The sequence below is a fragment of the Rhinatrema bivittatum genome, chromosome 2 (assembly GCF_901001135.1).
Source record: "Rhinatrema bivittatum chromosome 2, aRhiBiv1.1, whole genome shotgun sequence".
Classification (NCBI taxonomy): domain Eukaryota; kingdom Metazoa; phylum Chordata; class Amphibia; order Gymnophiona; family Rhinatrematidae; genus Rhinatrema; species Rhinatrema bivittatum.
This window is the reverse complement of record NC_042616.1, coordinates 512,594,935-512,616,363: the sequence shown is the minus strand read 5'-3', so window position 1 is coordinate 512,616,363 and position 21,429 is coordinate 512,594,935. Positions and strand designations below refer to the sequence as shown.

At 41.8% G+C, this 21,429-nt stretch overlaps 1 protein-coding gene across 3 annotated transcripts in view; it reads right to left on the bottom strand.

The window, feature by feature from the left end:
• The window catches only part of KDM1B (lysine demethylase 1B), a 174,385-nt gene that overhangs the window by 78,224 nt on the left and 74,732 nt on the right, over positions 1–21,429 (bottom strand). For all 3 annotated transcript variants that reach the window (XM_029590738.1, XM_029590740.1, XM_029590739.1), the window contains exon 12: positions 8,724–8,861. In XM_029590738.1, coding sequence (XP_029446598.1) covers positions 8,724–8,861 — 138 coding nt within the window. The remainder of the gene's footprint in view (positions 1–8,723; positions 8,862–21,429) is intronic.

The window sequence follows — 21,429 nt, the reverse complement described above, 5'->3', positions numbered from 1 at the left end:
CCCCTGCTCCCGTTTCTTTTTAAAAATATGGATTCCCCCCTGGCCCTCCCCACCCCAATCCTCTCTCTTCCAACCCCTGGTACCCGAAATTGAAGTTTTGATGTGGACCATATCATGGCGGCGTCCTACTGTGGTCCGGACCAGCACTTCTATCTTTTCATTGCTAGGCAGTTACGATGTTTCACATAGGGAGATGAGAGTGGCAGGCTCAGCCCAGCAGAACCAAGCCTTTGGGGTTTGTGGGGAAGGGAGGAGGATGACTGGTTAGGGCCTCTAGGCCCACAATCTTACTTTTCTCTCCTTTGGATCATTATTTAACCGGCTCAATTCTTTAGAATATAGCTGATTATATGTAAAGTTATCTTGACATACAACAAAGGAACTGGTGAAATCAGGTGATCTGACAATAAGCAACTTTGACTTAAGATCAGTTCCCCCTGACGCAGAGTTTCCCAAAACATCAGCTGATGTCAGGGTTTGTGATTTTAAACAGTTGTATTTTACCTTTTGCCTTTTCAGTTGGGAAACTATGATCATCGATATGGTTGTAGTTACCTATGTTTTTTAATTCATTTATTTGCACTGTAAAAATTTATTGAAAACTTTATTTTCAGTCACTGGTTAGTGAACAATTTCATCATAGCTTCTCACTTAGATACCAATTTTACAATCCTTCGGGTTGCATGGATAGATGATTGAGAGCTACCTCTGAAAGAGGTTGAGCTCTTGTCTCGGCTTGCTGACACCCATTCTATGCAAGTTCCTTTTACTCTCATCTCGCCTTTTTCAATTAATGTTACTAAGCTCTATCATAGGGCAAAATGAGTGCTATTTAGTGAATGTGAGGGCATTTTAAAATTTGAATTTGCCTGCATATGCTGAACATTTAAATACCACACTAATGACCTCATTAGATATTAGCATGCTATGTAAAAGCCCCAGGGGCAGAAACTAAGTTTACCATGCATCTTTATTGTTTAAAATTTAGCGCTGGTCCAGTGCTGTAGTAAACTGCTAGCATTCCAATTTAGCATGCTGGCCACTTACAAATCAGGAGAGGCTATGTCTTGGCCCTTCCCCTACCCTCTGCAACACTTCTAAACAGATGGTAAGGCCAAGGCAGCAGAAGGAAAGTCCCTTGCCTCTTTTGTCCATCATGGCTTCCAGTGACTGTCTGGCAATGCCTAGCATGCCTCATACTTTGACGTGCACACACTGCTGTAGAGGTGCAGGGTTTGAAAAGGGAGCAATTGTTCCCCAGGGCTAAAATGCTATTTCATTTTGGGCCTGTCAGCACGAAGGACTCTGGGTCTATGTATTAACAGTGCACGATGCATAGAAAATATGCATTATGCTTATTGTAGGCTCTCTTCTGTGCTAACGCACATTTCATTAATACAATTGCAGTGCATACCGTTACTTTACACTATTGGTACCAAAGTTATTTTTTTAAATGTGTATGCTAAGAAATGTGCACTCATTTTTAGCACAGTTTTCTTAGCTCACTCTTAGTACATAGACCCTGTGTCACCTCCCACTCCAGACACCCTTCCCTACAGAAGAGGAGTAGCAGCCTAGCGGTTAGAGTAGTGGCCTATGAACCAGGGTTCAAATCCCACTGCTATTCCTTATGACCTTGGGCAAGTCACTTTACCCTCTGTTGCCTCAGGTACAAAACTTACATTGTAGGCCCCTCTGGGACCCACAGTCCCTGAATGTAATCTGCTTTGAAGTGCCAAAAAGAGGAATATAAAAAAAATAAAAATATTTTAATTCCCCAGTGATGTTTTCAAAACTCAACACTAGCATTTCCTGGTCTTTTTAATAACTTAGGAGATAACATCCAACTGATCTATCTAGTCTCTCTAGTTTCCCAGGCCAAGACCTTGTAAACCTATGATGCAACAATGCACACAAAAAAGTGAGTGAATGTACAAAAACGTTTACGAAAGGTGCTTGATTTATGAATGTTTATGAAAAGTGGCTGAATATCACAGTAGCAGAGACTGAAGCCTTGATAAACCACTACTGCAGACAGAAGGATATATTACTACTTATCTGATAATTTCCTTTCCTCTAAGGAAGGCAGACCAATCCCCAGAAGTGGGTTATGCACCTCTACCAGCAGATGGAGACAGAGTAAAAGCTGATGTTACGGATATACGGTTCTGCCCCAACATCAGCCAGTATTCTCTGGAAAAGCCAAACTGTGGACAAACTGATTATACGTGAAATGATTATTAACAGATCAATCACTCATGCTTCCAACCAACTGAGAAAACTAAGTGCAGATCAAAGAATTAACATTCACTAAGCTGAGGGACCAGTTAAAACACTTACCAGTCCGCCAATGAATAACAGGAACACTACCCTGCAACGTCTGTACCTAAAGAGTGAACCAAAGGCAAAAAAAAAAAAAAAAAATGGCACCCAAGCTTGAGTCGGGGATTGGCCTACCTTCCTTAGAGCAAATTATCAGGTAAGTAATCATTTCTCCTTCCTCTGCATTCAAGCAGGCTAATCGTCACAAGTAGAATGTAACAAAGCTACTCTGAACAGAGAGGGAGGCTGCCTGTGGACCAATGAAGATTGCACACGTGAAAGCTGCACTCTGCGCAGCATGAACATCCAAGCAGAAGGCTTGGGAAGGTATGCAAGAAAAAGACCACATCGCTGCCCGGGAAAACTTGGCCAGAAATGATAATCAAGGCTCTGCCCACCCTAGTGCCTGAGCCCTAGCAGAATGCCCTCTAAATTGCTTAGAGAAAGGAATCTCAGCAAGCAAACAGCTGATCATGACGACAACCTTTTGCCAATAGGCTATAGTTTCCTGTGTTGCCAGTTTCCCTTGTTTACCTCCACCATGAAGCAAAAACAATTGATCAGACTACCTGACATGCTTTGTAGCCTCCAAACATCATCTCAAATGCCGCTCAACATCCAAGGTGCGCAAGAAACAAATCACTCTCATCTCTATTCCTACCCAGCACAGGCAGGAGAAATAGATTCAAATGAAACTTCAAAACCATTTTTGGCAACAGAAGATATAGTCCGGAACTGCATCGTCCCGGAATTGCAGGAAAGCAGCTTTAAGATGAGGCTATGTAATGGTCAAAAGGCAGGAGCCGCCAAGAATCCATAACCAGATTAAGGTTCCACAAGGGCACAGGTAGCCACCAGGGAGAACAAAGATTCTTAATGCCCTTCAAGAATCAAGACATATCCGGAGGGGGAGACCAAGGGCCTCCATTGATTTGCCGAGAAGAGATGAGAGCTGCCATTTGAAACTTCCAAAAATTAATGGAATTTCCACTTTGAGAGGCTAAGAACCTCAAACCTCGCCTCAAAAACACTCCCATCGCTAACATAAGCTAGAGACATAGAAAAAATGTTCCAGTGCGGCACAAGGTGGAATCACTACAGCAGAATAATTATGCTTCAAAAACCAAAGGACAAAATAGACCTAGATCATCATGTAGAATGGATCCTTGTGCAATAGATCCAGCCAGGGTAGCTGCTTGAGAGCACTGCCAATCAGTAGCCTCCACAGTTCAGCATACCACGGCCTCCAGGCCAAGCCAGAGCCACCAGAAACACAAGTTTAAGTCTATCTTGCAATCTTTCACATGACCCTGCCTAAAAGTGTCCATGGCGGGAAGGAATATAGCTTCACTTTCTGCAGTCCCTCTGGATCAAGAGCATCATGAGGCAGAGCTTCGGATCCCGCCTACAACTGAAGGACCTTGGAACCTTGCATTGGTTGAAATTACTAGCAAAACCAGAAGGGTGACCCCAGCGTGCCACCATGAGCAGAAAGGCCTCGGGCGATACTGCCCATATCACGAGTGCATCCATTTGCTTCGACATCTGCCGTCTCTCAGTTCTGGCTTGAGGAAAGACGTACGCCACCATGAGCTCATTGTCCTACATTATCCCGGCCATTCATACCTCTAGAACAGTGGTTCTCAACCCAGTCCTGGGGACCCCCCCAGCCAGTCGGGTTTTCAGGATATCCCCAATGAATATGCATGAGAGAAAATTTGCATGCTATGGAGGCAGTGTATGCAAATTTTCTCTCATGCATATTCATTGTGGATATCATGAAAACCCGACTGGCTGGGGGGGTCCCCAGGACAGGGTTGAGAACCACTGCTCTAGAAGCTCAACAATTCACAAGCACGCTATCCAAACTGCACGTGTTTCCAATTGATTGAAGCTTCTCAGCGCCCCAGCAATCTATACTACCTTTCCGGCGTCTCCAAGGAAACTCCCTTCCTGAGAAGATCCACTTTCAGCCACTACTGCAAGTGGATGGTCACCTCCAAGAGAAGCCTCACCATGAAGTCCTAAGACTGTGGACCCCACTGGAAAGTTGTGCTGAAGAGGCCGCCTGTGCACCCTTGCCCAGAGGAAACCCCCAACATGGCTGCCATCAAATTCAGCACTTGTAAATAAGGTCACACTGTTGGGCGAATAGACCTTCCCAGGCTCTGAACTGGAGCTATCAACTTCTGAATGTGACTCCCTGGCCAAAACACTCAGTGGAAGGGAGTGGACAGTGGAGTGCCTCAGGAATCTGTATTGGGACCCTTACTTTTCAATATATTTATAAATGATCTGGAAAGAAATATGACGAGTGAGATAATCAAATTTGCAGATGATAGAAAATTGTTCAGAGTAGTTAAATCACAAGCAGATTGCGATAAATTGCAGGAAGACCTTGTGAGACTGGAAAATTGGGCATCAAAATGGCAGATAAAATTTAATGTGGATAAGTGCAAGGTGATGCATATAGGGAAAAATAACCCATGCTATAATTACACAATGTTGGGTTCCATATTAGATGCTACAACCCAAGAAAGAGATCTAGGCGTCATAGTGGATAACACATTGAAATCGTCGGTTCAGTGTGCTGCGGCAGTCAAAAAAGCAAATATAATGTTGGGAATTATTAGAAAGGGAATTGTGAATAAAACGGAATATGTCATAATGCCTCTGTATCGCTCCATGGTGAGACCGCACCTTGAATACTGTGTACAATTCTGGTCGCCACATCTCAAAAAAGATATAATTGCGATGGAGAAGGTACAGAGAAGGGCTACAAAAATGATAAAGGGAATGGAACAGCTCCCCTATGAGGAAAGACTAAAGAGGTTAGGACTTTTCAGCTTTGAGAAGAGTCGGTTGAGGGGGGATATGATAGAGGTGTTTAAAATCATGAGAGGTCTAGAACGGGTAGATGTGAATCGGTTATTTACTCTTTTGGATAATAGAAAGACTAGGGGGCACTCCATGAAGTTAGCATGTGGCACATTTAAAACTAATCAGAGAAAGTTCTTTTTTACTCAACGCACAATTAAACTCTGGAATTTGTTGCCAGAGGATGTGGTTAGTGCAGTTAGCCCATGTGCAGGCCTGGATCTAAGTTTCAGGCAGTGGTGATTTTTCCATGGCACACCTGATCAGGTGTGAAGGCACAACAGTGTGCCCATGGCACAGTGGTTGGGAAACACTGTTCATAGAGCATATTATGCTGGCTAGAGTATTCGTGCTCAGTTGAAGGTAGGATTATACAGGTGGACTTTTACTTTGCATTTAAAGAGAGAGAAGATGAGATCTGGGTGTCAGATGCTGATTCCATAGGTGAAAAACAAGAACATAAAAAACACAGGAGGAGGAGAGGGGATCCTGTTTGGCTTGGAGAGCAGTGAGGTGGGATTGATGGAGAGGAGTGGCACTTGTGAGCAAGAGCATAGTAGTGTAGTGAGAGAAAGAAGTATACAGATCAGATGGAACAAGTTCATGAATACATTTGAAATTAAAAACAAGTATAGTATTTTGAAGAGACAGCGATACTTGACTGGAAGCCAGTGAAGAGATGCAAGAAGAGAGGTTGCATACAGGTGGCATGGGAGCCGATAATTGGGTGGCAGAGTTCTGTAGGCTTTATGAAGTTTGAAGAGAAGCAAGTAAACTGTTTAAAATAGAGATAGCAGCCGAAGAGTGCTTAAAGGAGAGATCAACAAATATCAAAGGTGAGAGAAAATCTTATCTTCCCGGTATTAAAAAGTGGTAATTTAGGGAGAAGACTTTGAAGAAATGAAAATAAGTAAAACATTACATCCAAGTTTCTGGTAGCCGGGGAGAAGAGAGGTATGGAGGTATCAATTGAGATGAAGCTCAAGGATGGGCAGTTGTGATGTGGGCTTGCAGGGAAAAAGAGGACTTCTGTTTTGAAACGCACTGAGAGGACATTCAAAACCCGGTCCTGTTAACAAGTCTTGAGGACTCTCCAGTAGTAATTAGTACAGCCTTTCTCTTGCTAAGATATTTGATGTTTTAAGTAAAGTCCATTTCATTTCCAGATCATGGCATAAAGTAATAAATACGGCTTTAAAACATAATTCACTTTTTGAATTTAGAACTTTGCAGCAAAAAAAAAAAGATACCTGTGGGGGCTCTTAAAAATGTAGGAGCTTCTTTCTGAGCACTTGTGTATTCATGTATGCCTCTTTTTCCTAGCTAGAGCATGAAGCCTAAAGGGTAGGAACTTAAGGACAGCATGCAAAGCATGGTTAGCTGGGCTCTCCTTTGTGCAGCACACACATCATGCACAATACTGCCTCCTCTTCCACCCCCATCCCTCCCTTTACAGTCTTTTCAGCCTCTGTCTTATTCCCAAGCCGAGTGAGACGTGAAGGGCGTGTACTGAGCACTGCGTGTTGGGAGAATCAGCAGAGAAGAAGTTCTAGCAGCCATAAGCAGCACCCAAGGCTGGCTGCCTGCACCCCCACCAAATTTTCCCTTGCACTGCACTTGTATATAGATGGAGCTAGTCCATCACGATGGGCTCATGTCTGTCTTCGCTCCCTTTCTCTTTCTTTGTTTATAAATTTGGAAGAAAGACCAGTGAGGCTTTCAGTTCTTCTCTAGCTCTTTTTTTGGCTCCGAGTCTTCTCCATATCTGCACTGCCTGCTCTGTGGAGGTTGGCATAGCACACAACAGTTTTGTTAAAGTAGGTGTGCCTTGAAAAAGTTGTGAAACACTGCTCTGTACTCCAGTTCACCCATCTGTAGTTGAGTAAAAAGTTTTAATTTACTTATTTATCAATCGCCTTTCCAGAGACTCTGCCCAAAGTGATTTACAATCAAACCGATAATATAATGCAACAGTACAATCAAATTACAGTCCAATAATATATTTTTAAAAATTAAGAAGAACATAAGAACATGCCATACTGGGTCAGACCAAGGGTCCATCAACCCCAGCATCCTGTTTCCAACAGTGGCCAATCCAGGCCATAAGAACCTGGCAAGTACCCAAAAACTAAGTCTATTCCATGTTACCGTTGCTAGTAATAGCAGTGGCTATTTTCTAAGTCAACTTAATTAATAGCAGGTAATGGACTTCTCCTCCAAGAACTTATCCAATCCTTTTTTAAACACAGCTATACTAACTGCACTAACCACATCCTCTGGCAACAAATTCCAGAGTTTAATTGTGCGTTGAGTAAAAAAGAACTTTCTCTGATTAGTTTTAAATGTGCCACATGCTAACTTCATGGAGTGCCCCCTAGTCTTTCTATTATCCAAAAGAGTAAATAACCGATTCACATCTACCCGTTCTAGACCTCTCATGATTTTAAACACCTCTATCATATCCCCCCTCAACCGACTCTTCTCAAAGCTGAAAAGTCCTAACCTCTTTAGTCTTTCCTCATAGGGGAGCTGTTCCATTCCCTTTATCATTTTTGTAGCCCTTCTCTGTACCTTCTCCATCGCAATTATATCTTTTTTGAGATGTGGCGACCAGAATTGTACACAGTATTCAAGGTGCGGTCTCACCATGGAGCGATACAGAGGCATTATGACATATTCCGTTTTATTCACAATTCCCTTTCTAATAATTCCCAACATTATATTTGCTTTTTTGACTGCCGCAGCACACTGAACCGACGATTTCAATGTGTTATCCACTATGACGCCTAGATCTCTTTCTTGGGTTGTAGCATCTAATATGGAACCCAACATTGTGTAATTATAGCATGGGTTATTTTTCCCTATATGCATCACCTTGCACTTATCCACATTAAATTTTATCTGCCATTTTGATGCCCAATTTTCCAGTCTCACAAGGTCTTCCTGCAATTTATCGCAATCTGCTTGTGATTTAACTACTCTGAACAATTTTCTATCATCTGCAAATTTGATTATCTCACTCGTCATATTTCTTTCCAGATCATTTATAAATATATTGAAAAGTAAGGGTCCCAATACAGATTCCTGAGGCACTCCACTGTCCACTCCCTTCCACTGAGAAAATTGTCCATTTAATCCTACTTAATCCTATTATCCAGATAAATACAATCTAACATATCCAATAGATTATCATACAGTATGCAGATAAATAAGCTGCTAGACCATGTACCCCAAAGATGGCTCCATGTACATCTCTGACCCATTATGATTTCAGCATTTGTCAGGACCCAGTTTAGATGAAAGCTGCTGTACAAATGCCAGCTGTTTTCACATTATTACTGCTTCCTCTTTAGGATAATGATTTTGATAGAAGGTGAAATTGTTAACTCTAATGCACATATGAATACAATCCTCGTTTATGCCTTGTTTTGATGATACAAGGAACAATGCGTGTGCACTGTCACTTAGTTATAGCTGCAATATTTTCATTAGCATAGAATGACGTATCCATAAGAGAAACCCACTTGCTCACACATTAGTGCTATAGGGTTGTTGATGCAGCCATTGACAATGTGTGCTCCTCTTCCCACCGTCACACCTTTCAAAGACTTGTCATCCCACACTCGCCCTCCAATTCTGTCTTTTGCCTCAAGCATCATCACCTATAAGAGACAAGCACAAGTGAGGAATGTCAGTACTGTATGTCACAGAAAAAAAATACAAAAAAATGTACCACTATAAAAAAATAAGCACAAAACACATAAAAAAAAAGAGGGTGTGTAGTAAAAAGTAATATTATATACAGACAAAAAAACCCTCAAAATTAGGCAAGTATGCCATTAAGTAGATCTTTCTTATTGATTTTGGATGCATGTCTCCCATTTGCCCTTCTTTTTGCATTTCTAAACCTTAAAAAAAAATCTTTAGAAAAAAATCTTAGAGGCCAATGTACTAAAGGCTAAATGGCTTCATAAATGCAATAATTCATGGAAAAATGTATGCAATTGCATTTCAAATTTTAACACACATTATTTGCTTTTTCCTGTGCAAAAAGCAAATCTGCTTACCTGTAAACAGGGTTGCCTGTAGACAGCAGGATAAATTAGCCATGACATGTGAAGTGACACCATCTGATGGCACCGAATGGACCCATCTCTCAAAGCTCAGTAAAAGTCTTACTGAGCATGTGTGATGCTTCCCATGCACGCTGGCTCATGAGACCCTCAGTCTATTTCAGAGCTTATTAAGCTTTAGCGAGATAGTTGACTCTCCAAGGAGGTAGGCAGGAAACAAATATGGCTAATTCATCCTACTGTCCATGGAGAACCCTGTTTATAGGTAAGCAAGCTTGCCTTCTGTTTTGACAAGAAGGGCTGAATTAGCCATGACACATGGGAAGACCCAAGCTGAACACTTACTGAATAAGCAATCTGGCCCCACCAAGGGAGTAGACTAGTAGGTTGCACAAAACTGCTTGACCAAAACTACTACCACCTTTTGACATGTTGCCCAGACATGGTGGGATATAACATGTGAACAGACATCCAAGATGCAGCACTGCAGATACCTTCAATTGAAGCAGCCACTAAAGTCGCCATGTCTCTCATTTGATGAGCCTTGACAGAAACTGTAATTTATAAGCAACCAGCATATAACAATGCACAATACAGTCTACTAGCCAATTTGATAGAGTTCTCTTTGCAACTGCTATTGCTAGTTTTTTGGGATCAAATGAAATAAACAACTGAGAAGACAGATAAGGCTCAGTCCTTTGTAGATAGTAGGGCCAAGGAATGAACAGCCTTCTCACCTTTATGCATAGGAGGCCTTGGGGAAAAAAAGGAAAGAAAAAAAATGGCTTGTTTGATGTGAAAAGTAGACACCATTTTTGGAAGAAACTCAGGGTGAGTACATAGGACCACTCTGTTATGGAAAAACTTGTACTTCACTGACCCAGATATGACGATTACCAAAACCAGCACTTTCCAAGTGAGGAATTTTAAAACAGCTGACTCCATATTATAGTAAAAGGTGGATTCTTGAGTGTGTAGATTATATCCCGTATACCACTTTAGGTTATGGGTTGTTAGGTGACTACGTATGTATACATTTGTGATATGTTTACACTATTTCTTCTCCATTGGAGTCTAAAGCTTTTTGTACTGCTGTTTTGCAGATAATTTGTATTGTTAATCTTTTTCTGCCAATAAACAGTAAATAAAAAAACAAAACAAGACAGCCGACTCCAGAGGTTCAAATGGAGGCTTCATAAGCTGAACTAAGACATTAAGATCCCAAAACACTGGAAGTTTTGAGTCAGGATGTTTAGAATGCCACACTTCCTTCACAAATTTCGATACCAGAGGAAGAATGGATATTGGTGCTCCTTCTACCTGCTGTTGGTATGCCACAATTGCAGTGAGGTGTACTTTCACTGACAACGTATTAAGCAATGATGAAAAAAGGGAAAACAAGCACTGCAGCAAGTCCTTGGGCTACAGGTGAACAGGTCTAGAGAGCTGGCCTGATATCAGGCTAAACCCCCTTCCATTTGAAGCTAAGGGACTTTCAAAATCAAAGGCTTCCTGGATAAGGTCAAGAAGTCTTCCACTTCCTATGGAAGGAGCAAGGAGGAAACTAAGGTGCATTCAACAACCATGCCATGATGCCATGAGGGCCAGAGAGGAGAGATTCGAATAGCAGAGTTGTCTGCCCTCCTGCGTGATAAGAGATGAAGAAGTCCCCATTGGGATTAGAAGACACTCAAACAACCAGATGAGGTAGGGGAACCATACCTGCCTTGGCCGCAGCCATGAGAATCATTATTGTATGATCTCAAAGCACTTTCTGGATTGTCCTTGCAATTAAATGGGAATAGTGGATATACATATATTAACAAATAACAAAGAAAGGAACTTCTAAATGTCAACAATAAAATCAAAAAATGAGTTCCCACATTGTACACTTCTAATATAATTTATATAATTAGGAGGGGTGGACCTTAGGACAGATTTTTAAACTCAATTGAGACTATAGTCCCACAGAGACCTGTTTATATATTTTAATCATTGGTCTGTTTAACCTCCATCCTCCCTATTTTATTCCAATCCTTTATTTCAATTTTTATTTATTCTTATTTCAATTTTTTATGTTTTATGTATTTTGTATAGCAGAAGTTGCTTACCTGTAACAGGTGTTCTCACAGGACAGCAGGATGTTAGTCCTCACATATGGGTGACATCACAGGATGGAGCCCAATCACGGAACACTTTTGTCAAAGTTTCTAGAACTTTGACTGGCACCTATGGGCATGCCCAGGATGGTACTAATCCTGCAACCAGCAGGGGACCCCCTTCAGTCTTGTTTAAAAGCTATAGTAAGTGCCAAAAAATAAAATAAGAAAAACGTAATGAACCTAACACCGCGGGGTGGCGGGCGGGTTTCATGAGGATTAACATCCTGCTGTCCTGTGAGAACACCTGTTACAGATAAGCAACTTCTGCTTTCTCACAGGACAAGCAGGATGGTAGTCCTCACATATGGGTGAGTACTGAGCTGAGGATGTCCGAAAAATGCACCAAATGTACCCAAGATGTGCAATAGGCACAAGGACTGGGGTGGAATTTGGTAGAGGGCATCCTGAACCCTAACGGGTAGGTGGAAGGGTGTTGGTACATCAAGTTGCAAATAGGTTGCGCAAGACAGACTGGCCGAAAATGGAATCTTGTCTTCCAGCCTTGTCCAAACTATAATGGGCTGTAAAGGAATGGAGAGAACTCCAGGTAGCAACCCTACAAATATCAGGAAGCGGCACAGACCATAGGTGCGCTACTGAAGTTGCCATGGCCCTGACAGAGCGTGCTTTAACCTTTTAGGTAACAACTTTCCACAAGTGGAACATTTTTTCATATACTTTTAATTACTTGCAAATTTTTTATACCATATTTGGGTCTAGTTAACTAAGATATGTAAAAAGGGGCATCAGGAAATAATTCCTTAAATGAGCAGGATCTAAAAGGTTAACATGGTCTTGAATTGGAATGCCTGCTTGCTGATAGCAAAAGGATATGCAGTCCACTAACCAGGAGGAGAGTCTGCTTACCCACAAGTTGACCCAATCTAATGGAATGGAAAGAAACAAACAGTTGGGTGGATATTCTGTGGGTAGCTGTATGGTCTAGATAGAATGCTAGAGCCCGTTTACAGTCAAGGGTATACAGAGCCTGTTCTCCTGGATTGGAATGGGGCCTGGGAAAGAAGGTGGGTAGTATAATGGATTGATTAAAGTGAAACTCTGATACTATCTTAGGCAAAAACGTAGGGTGAGTGCGGAGTACTACCCAGTCGTGCAGAAGTTTAGTGTAAGGCGGGTAGGTAACTAGGGCCTGTAACTCACTAACTCTGCGAGTGGATGTGATTGCCAAAAGAAAAATCACTTTCCATGTGAGATAGTGAAGATCACAGGATTGGAGAGGCTCGAATGGTGGTTTCATGAGCCGACCCAAAACCAGGTTGAGGTCCCAAGAAGGGGCCAGAGGACGCAGTGGAGGTTTGAGGTGGAGCAAGCCCTTCAGAAAACAATAGTGTTACCAGGGGTTGTACTGAAACGGGAACATCCCCAACACCTTTATGGAAGGCAGTTGATGGGCGTGAGAAGTGAGAGTGAGAGCTCGTTCTCGAGAAAGAAATGCTTTTGTTTTGAAGGTGTCCAAGTGTGCTCCTATGAGCGACAGGGTTTGTGATAGGACTAAGCTGGACTTTGGGTAATTGATGAGAAACCCTAGGGAGATCAGGGTATGCAAGGTGAGATGTAGGGTCGTCACAGCAGCTTGCTGGGTGGGAGCCCTGATCAACCAATCATCGAGGTAGGGGTAGACGTGGATACCTGGAGTCCTGAGGAATGCTGCTGCTACTACTACGAGGCACTTGGTGAAGACTCGTGGTGCAGATGCCAGGCCGAATGGTAGCACTCGGTATTGTGATTTCCTTAGAAGCATCCAGAAATTGCAGAAGTTCCATCATCTGGTGTCTATCATCCTGTTCTGTCTGAAGTTGGAATGGAACCAATTCAGACATTTCCTTCACAAAATTAATGAAGGACAAGTCCTCTGGGGGAGAACGCTTCCTGCTTTCAGCAGGAGAGGGTGGTGATGGTAAGACATCAGTATCCTGGAATGAGTCATCGGTCTATGTATCACAGGTTTCATCACCTGCACCCCTAAGATCCTTAAATGAACGCAATGTTGGTATTCCTGAAGGTCATAATTGAGGCACCGAAGGCATCGAGGGAGTCACCGGAGGCATTGATGGAGGCACCGAGGGCAACGATGGACGGATTGGGGCACTGATGGTAGCAAAGACGCTATCGGTGACATCGATGGCTGAGGCATCGGTAGGACTCCCGATGGAGGAAGGAATAACTGTGTTTCTTCTTCTTCTGTCGATGAGAGAGGAATTGGGGAGGAGGGCACCGGGCTAATCTGTGCCCCCGGATCCATCGGAGGAAAAGCGGCAAGCAGAGCTTCCATCCTCATCAGTAGCGGTGCCAGCGCTACAGGAATTGGATCAGTAGCCGGTTTAGGAATCAGCACCGGCATCGAAGGATTCTTGAAGCCTTGCATCGCTCTACCAATGGCCTCTTGAATCATCTGATCCAATTCCTCTCAGAAGCCTGGAGCGTGAAGCCCTGATGCCGGAGGAGGAGGCAGAAGCGTAGTCGGAGGGACCACCATTGGAGGTGGAATCACGGCTCCTATCACTTGTCCAGGTGAAGGTTGCCTCGGTGACCCGGACCCAGATAGGGACGGTGCCTTTTCTAGATGGGCTTTCTTCAGCGGTGGCTCAGACGGTGGCGACGTCGAGGGCTTGCCTGCTTCAATGGTCTGACACCTACGGTGTCGGTGCTTTTCCAGATGATCTCCTCTGTCCTTTTCCCAAGAAGGAACAGAGAGGGTCGATGGCTGCGGAGTCGTCGATAATGGTCAGACACCGGTCGGTGCATGATACTGGCGCGACGTGGACGGTGTCGACTTGGACGATGTCGGGGTTTGTGACCAAAAGAGAAGTTCCATCTTTTCCATTCTAGCCTTGCGACCTTTTGGTGTCATAAGGGCACATTTGGTGCAAGTAAGGACATCATGCTCGCTCCCTAAGCACATTACACAGACCTTGTGAGGGTCGGTAATGGACATTGTGCGAGTGCAGTCGGGGCACTGACGGAATAGCAACGCCATGGCCTCTCAAAAAATTTAGCCACGGTGCGGTCGATGGCCAGTAGGCTGCGAGGGCCAAACCAGACAGGAATCGACCGGAATTGGGTAAAACATTTACTGGACCACCGCAGAAGTAAAAATTCAATAGGGGGACCCCTGTGGGGTATTAAATTATGAAGTAATTCCATGAGGAAAATTCCTGTCAGGAATCTCTATAGAGCTCCTTAACCCACATGGCTACTGCTGCATGGAAAAAAGAAGACTGAAGGGGGACCCCTGCTGGTTGCAGGGTTAGTGCCATCCTGGGCATGCCCAGTAGGTGCCAGTCAAAGTTCTAGAAACTTTGACAAAAGTGTTCCGTGATTGGACTCCATCCTGTGATGTCACCCATATGTGAGGACTACCATCCTGCTTGTCCTGTGAGAACCGTTTTATATATTCCTGATGAGAAAGACGAATACCTTGTTACACATGTAAACATATCAACTTCTTTTGTTTTTTCTTTTAATAAGTCTCTATTAATAAATTTTACTCTTCTATAGGCTCGATTTACACAGGCAAATGGGTAACCCTTAGATACAAAATTATTTCCAATTGTTCTCACCTCACTCTTAAACCTACCTAATTCTGAATACATAAAATTATTTCAACAACATTAGTCAATTGTACAAATGTTACCACAATTTCAGAGTAGTAAGAGTGGCATATACACAAAATCATAATTTAAAGTCATATCAGTTCCCTTTAGCATTCACGAAGATTGAGGATTTAAGTAATGCAAATATTATCAAAAACAGCAGTGACAGGTCATTTTAAGTGTGGACACTGCTCAGCAAGTATGGTTAATGTTCAGGTAACATTTTTTTTTTATAGATCCAGCAACAAATAAGCAGTATGAACTGAGAGAATTTTCAAATTGTTCAACATCTTCAGTAATTTACATGACCAAATGCCCGTGTGATTTAATGTAAATTGGGAAGATGAGTAGAGCGTTACATATGAGATTAATTGAACACAGAAGTTGTTTTCATTTGCAAGAATTGACTGCTTCTATGGCGAATCATTGCATGCACTGCCTCCATAACATGCACATTTTCTCTCATGCATATTCATTGTGGATATCCTGAAAACCTGACTGGCTGGGGAGTCTCCAGGACAAGGCTGGGAACCACTGCTCTAGGAGGTTGATTGGAAGACAATTCTCTGCTATAGACCATGTCCCCTAAGTTGCAGCCATGGCAGTATGAGCTCCCCGAGTCACTTTATAAGGCAAAGCCTGCAGACGAAGGCCCACATCCAGGATTGTCAATTTCAACCACTACTGTAGCCAAAATACCATGGTATAATGGTTGTTGCAGTTGGTCCCATTGACATCAAAGGCCCCATTGTAGACCTCTCATATTCAACTGCATCATTAGGATAGCCTTAAAATAGTTTCAGTACATAAGAACATAAGGCTTGCCATACTGGGTCAGACCAAGGGTCCATCAAGCCCAGTATCCTGTTTCCAACAGTGGCCAAGCCAGGGCACAGTACCTGGCAGGATCCCAAGGGGTAGACAGATTCCAAGCTGCTTATCCCAAGAATAATCCGTGAATTTCTGCAACTTTCCCTTAGTAATTCTTAATGGACTTTTCCTCCAGGAACGTGTCCAAACCTTTTTTAAACGCAACTATCATAATAGCTTTCACCACATCCTCTGGCAATGAATTCCAAAGTTTAATTATGCGTTGAATAAAAAAATATTTTCTCTTATTAATTTTAAATGTATTACCCAGTAACTTCATGTGTGTCCTCTGGTCTTTGTACTTTTCAAAAGAGAAAACTGATTGATGTTTACTCATTCCACTCATCATTTTATAGACCTCTATCAAATCTCCCACTCAGCCCTCTCTTCTCCAAGCTGAAGAGGAGTCCTAACCTCTTTAGCTTTTCTTCATAGAGAAATTGTTCCATCCTCTTTATCATCTTGGTTGCTCTTCTTTGTACCTTTTCTAATCCTGCTATATCTTTCTTGAGATGTGATGACCAGAACTGAACATAATACTCAAGATGAAGTTGCACCATGGAGCGATACAGAGGCGTTTATGATATTCTCTGTTTTATTCTCCATTCCTTTCCTAATAATCCCTAGCATTCTATTTGCTTTCTTGGATGCTGCTGCACACTGAACAGAAGATTTCAGTGTATTTTCAACGATGACACCTAGATCCTTTTCTTGAGTGGTGACTCCTAATGTAGAACCTTGTATTTTGAAGCACATTTTAAAAAAAAAGCTAAGCTGGATACTCTAGGTCTTGGGAATTATCATCCTCTCCCCCCAATGCCTTTATTGGCAAAAACTCTGAGTAAGTAGTATTTTTGTAAACTGTTATGATGGCAAAACTGAATGACTGTATATAAAACTCGATAAATAAATAAATAAAATAAAGCAGCTCAATGAGTTAATTCAAGAGTAGAACCTACTTGATGGGCATTAGTTTAGGTTTTGAACTGCGCTAGCACGGAAACCTTGCTTCTTTTGACAACAATTGTTTTCAAGCAGGGTTTAGATAGTCGTACATCTTTTTTCTTGATTCTGTTGGATATGCCAGTTTTTGATACCATGAACAACTCCAGCGAGATCAGGCAATTTAGGAGTTTAGGTTTGCCAGCCCAAGTATTAGACTGGTTTGTGTCTTTTCTCACTGATCGACATAAGAAAGTAGCTTAGGATGGTTCTCAATCGTTTCCTTTTCAATTATGTGTGGGGATGCCACAAGGTTCCATGCTTTCAGCTACTTTCTTTAATATTTACATTTTTCCAATAATGTCATTTACTTGCTAATCTGGGCATTAGATATAGACTTTATGCCAATGACTCTAGTTTTATGTTCCAATTGTGTCTGATGTCACTGAGGACCTTGCTAAATTCTGTTTATCTTAATGCCATGTGTAACTGGGTGACCAAACAAAGATTGACTTTGAATACTAATAAAACACATTTATTTGGCCAGGTTCCTTCTCCTAATATGCCAACCTTCTTGATGTTCGGTAGTATGAAGATTATGATCTCTAATCAAGTGCATGACCTATGTATTATTCTTAACTGGGCTGTCTTTTTCCTCATCTCTCTCAGTTGCCCAACATGCCCAGGACAGAGACACTGTTCCATAAGACAGTAATTTTCTCAGCAGCAAGTGACTCTCTCTCAGTGCAGTACCCACCACACTGTGGATCTATAGCAATTTTGTGTAATTATTTACAGCTAGGTGACATCATTATAAACAGGCAAAAAGAAATTCCAGCATAAGAAAAGCAAAACAAAAAAGTGCTAGAACCAGTGCCCCCAGGGGCTGTCCGCTCTATGGACAGGGAGAAATCACATATTAGGCTGTTGCCACAATTTACACCTTGCCTAAAATGAACAAACCTGAAGCTTCCCAATTGCTTAATTCAATCATCTGAAGGAAGCTACATAATCCTTGCAGGACTAATTCTCATTTCTAGCTGCCTCCTGCTCCAGGCCCTGCCAGGCAGTATGCAGGAAACAAGAGAGGAGGCTGAGACTGAAGTTGAAGCAGACAGAGAAGGACAGCTCTGCTATCTAATCCAGCCTCTCTCCTCCTATCAGGGCTGGAAATATTTTGCTGCCCTGTGCAAACAATTATTGTGCTGCCCCTGGCACAGATTTAAATGGAGCCATTCATGAGCTTCTCTTTTTTTCCCCCAACAATAACTGAGTGTCTAAACACCATTTATAGTTGCACTGGGGTTAGAGTAAAATTGCCAGACTTCTGATGGGTGAATCTGGGACACTTGTTCAAGGCAGTGCCAGTGGTGATCAACAGTTCATTTGGGTGCGGGGGACAAAGGAGGTTGTTGTCTGGTAGATTGTCCCTATGAAAAACTGTAGTAATCTACTCTTAAAATATATCTAAAACATGCACTTTAAATTTTGACAACTCAAAATATTTCAAACCCAGTACAAAACCCTCAGGGCTGGTCAGTATGACCTGCATGCAAGAGAATTCATTATGCATCAGAAATCAAATCAGGCAACAAAATCCAGCTGTTAACATTTAACTTCTTTGTGAGGGACATGCCCAGGACAGAGACTTAGAACTGGGTCCCAGATATTTTAAACTGATGTTATTAATATTCTCTATCAGTTCCATTTTTCTTCTCTCACTCTCTGGTGGCTCTTTTTTCCTTTTATGTTCTTTCCTTTCTTTGTCTTTTTCCTTCAAAATAAATGTTTTTAATGCATTCTCTTCCTTTTCTTTGTTCTTTTTTCCTGCTTCTTTTTTCTTCTCTTCCTCATCTCCTCTTCAGATTCTTCCTGCCTGCCCACCTTTCCCCATTTCTACTTCTCTCTTTTTCATATGCTCCTTCCTCATCTTCCTGGATCCTCCCTCTCATCAAATCCAGAGTCCTCTATCAGACTCATCCTTGGTCTTCTCCTTCCTTCCTTCCTCCCTTTCCCTCTCCCTCCACCCAATAATCAACTCCTTTTCCCTTTCTCATCCCCCCCCTCCACTAACCAGGGTACTTTCTCCCTCAGTCCCCATTCTCTATTTTCCCTACCCTTATCCCCAGTCCTGTCTCCCTCAGTTCTTGGTCCTCTCTTACTCCTTTTTCCTCCATCCTGAGTCTTTTTTCCTTCTCTTTAATACCCATGTCTTCTCTCTCTCTGTCCCCATCCCAGGTTCCAGCTTCCCTCGCCTCAATTATCAGAATGCTCTCCCTATATTCCCTTCCCTTAACTTCTAGAAAGCTCTTCCCATGTTCCCCTTCCCAACTTTGGAAAGCTCTTCCTGTATCCTCCTCTCACACCCCTGGAAGGTTCTCCCTATGTCCCCATCCTGCCCCCTAGAAGGCTCTTCCCTCATTCTTTCCCTTCCTCTAAAATATTTCCCTGCATTCCTCCCTGCAAAACCTCTCACACATCCCCTCCTCTGTCCCCTTGATTCTCGCTGCCCTGAGACCCCCAGTACAGTCTATCATCTTTCAAATCTTCCCTACTTGACAAAAGAACAGTGCTTGAAAAGAAACGGAGAGGATGAGGTTGGTATGGACAGAGCAAGCATTCAGAGTATTTGATACTTCAAAGATTTCTTAAATCAAATCAAAAGATGATTTTGATATAATTCCTGGATGGAGTGATGTCCCTTTAAAAGAATTTCATCTTTATACTAAGGAGTAAAATTTCAAAAGAAGTTGTGGGTGTAAAAGGAGCAATTTTCAAAAGCCCTTTTATGCACAAATTCTTTTGAAAATTACCTCCACAGGTTCTTGCACCTGTATATGTGGCCAAAAGCCTGGATGTGTTTTGGAAGTCTACAACTGCTGGTGTCCCACAGCTAGCAGAGACAACATTAATTTCAAATCAATAGCAAGACAAACTCTGCTGATATTGAGCACAACTTCAACATATATAAGCTCATTCACTCGGAAAGATGAGGAATTTCTCAAGCAAATATTAAAAAACTATTTCAGTTCAAATCAAGGGTGAAATTTCACAGTGAGAAGTTTGTTAACATGTCTTTACTTGATAATTGATTTTTGCACATGTTAAATTTTACATTTGAATATAGTTTAAATATTATTAAAATGCAATGTGAAAGGCTTAATAAAAAATGAATTTTTTTCATAGTGAAAAATGTTGAACTTTATGCAAAAATGTGCATATTTGACACCTAATTGCCACAGAATCCTGAAAAATCAATCGCAGGAAACTGAAGCCTGTGATTATAGCTCAGACTAAAAAAAAAAAAAAAATGGGCACATTTGTCCATCATACTCGGCCACCTTCTAAGCGCACCAGCACTCTGTGAATTCTTCTTCTCATATGGAGCTTTGGATCCAAAACAAGTGGCCATTTTAATCGGAAAGACCTCCACAGAAGTTGCTCTAACTACATCTGAAGGCAGAGTGTTTAGGAATCTCAACACCTTCACCCTGAAGAATGCCTCTCTTCACTTTAGACTGAATTTGCTGCAAACAAGAGTCACTTTATATTCCCTGGTTTGTCAGGTTTCAGGCTTTATTCAATAAAACGACTTTTTCCTATGCTGTACCTATATTAAAAAAAAAAATAAAAAAATCTTTATAGGCTAAGGCCCTGAGTGAATGATCTGAGCTAGTTAAAGACCATGCTTAACAAAACATTATTATAAATACCTGGTCACCTTCAAAGTTCAAAGACTAATTTTATGAATGCTTCCAAGAATAAAGCATCTCTCCAGCTATTGCACATTTAAACTAGACCTCTTGCATTTCTACTCAAAATGTTATTTTTTAATTAAAATAAAAACCTCATCATGTCATTCTTGAACCAAAGAACTACAGACTGATGACCAATTCATGCCACAATCAAAATTTATGTGCTTAAAATATGTACAAATTTTGAGGAAAAACTACAGCTTCTCAACTGCTTTGCCCTCATTAAATTACTGTAATTGCTAAAGAAAAGTATAAATTTCCACCATTTCACACATTTAAAAATAAAGAGCAGCACATAAGACTGAATACCCAGCTTATCATACGGTACTGAAAGCATTACACGAAATCATAGTATGAAAACCCAACAGCACAACTAAGCAACGGTCTCTTCCATAAAACAGTGTAAGGATTATAGTAGATTTCCTGTCGTATTCTCATTCTGCCCAGCGTTTACACCAGAAATTACATTTTTCAAATGCCAAACTAATTTAGACATAAAATGTTTAAATGCTCACCTATTCGAACCCGAGCTCAAGGTGTGTTACAATAGGTACTTCCGAAGCCCATCAGTTCAGTACTAGTTATTTATGTAAGACACCTAATTTTAATGCACTCATCAAGGTCACATTTTTAAAAAGTGAACTCAGACCTTTGGTGTCTATGATGTAATACTGAACTCGCTGGCTCTTCTTTTCTCCATTCCATGTTCTCCAAAGATAAAGGAAACCATTTCCCCACAATTGTTTGCTGAAGGTTCTGCCTTGAACCAACATTCCAAGCATTATGGTAAGGATTATATTCAAATGATCCAAAG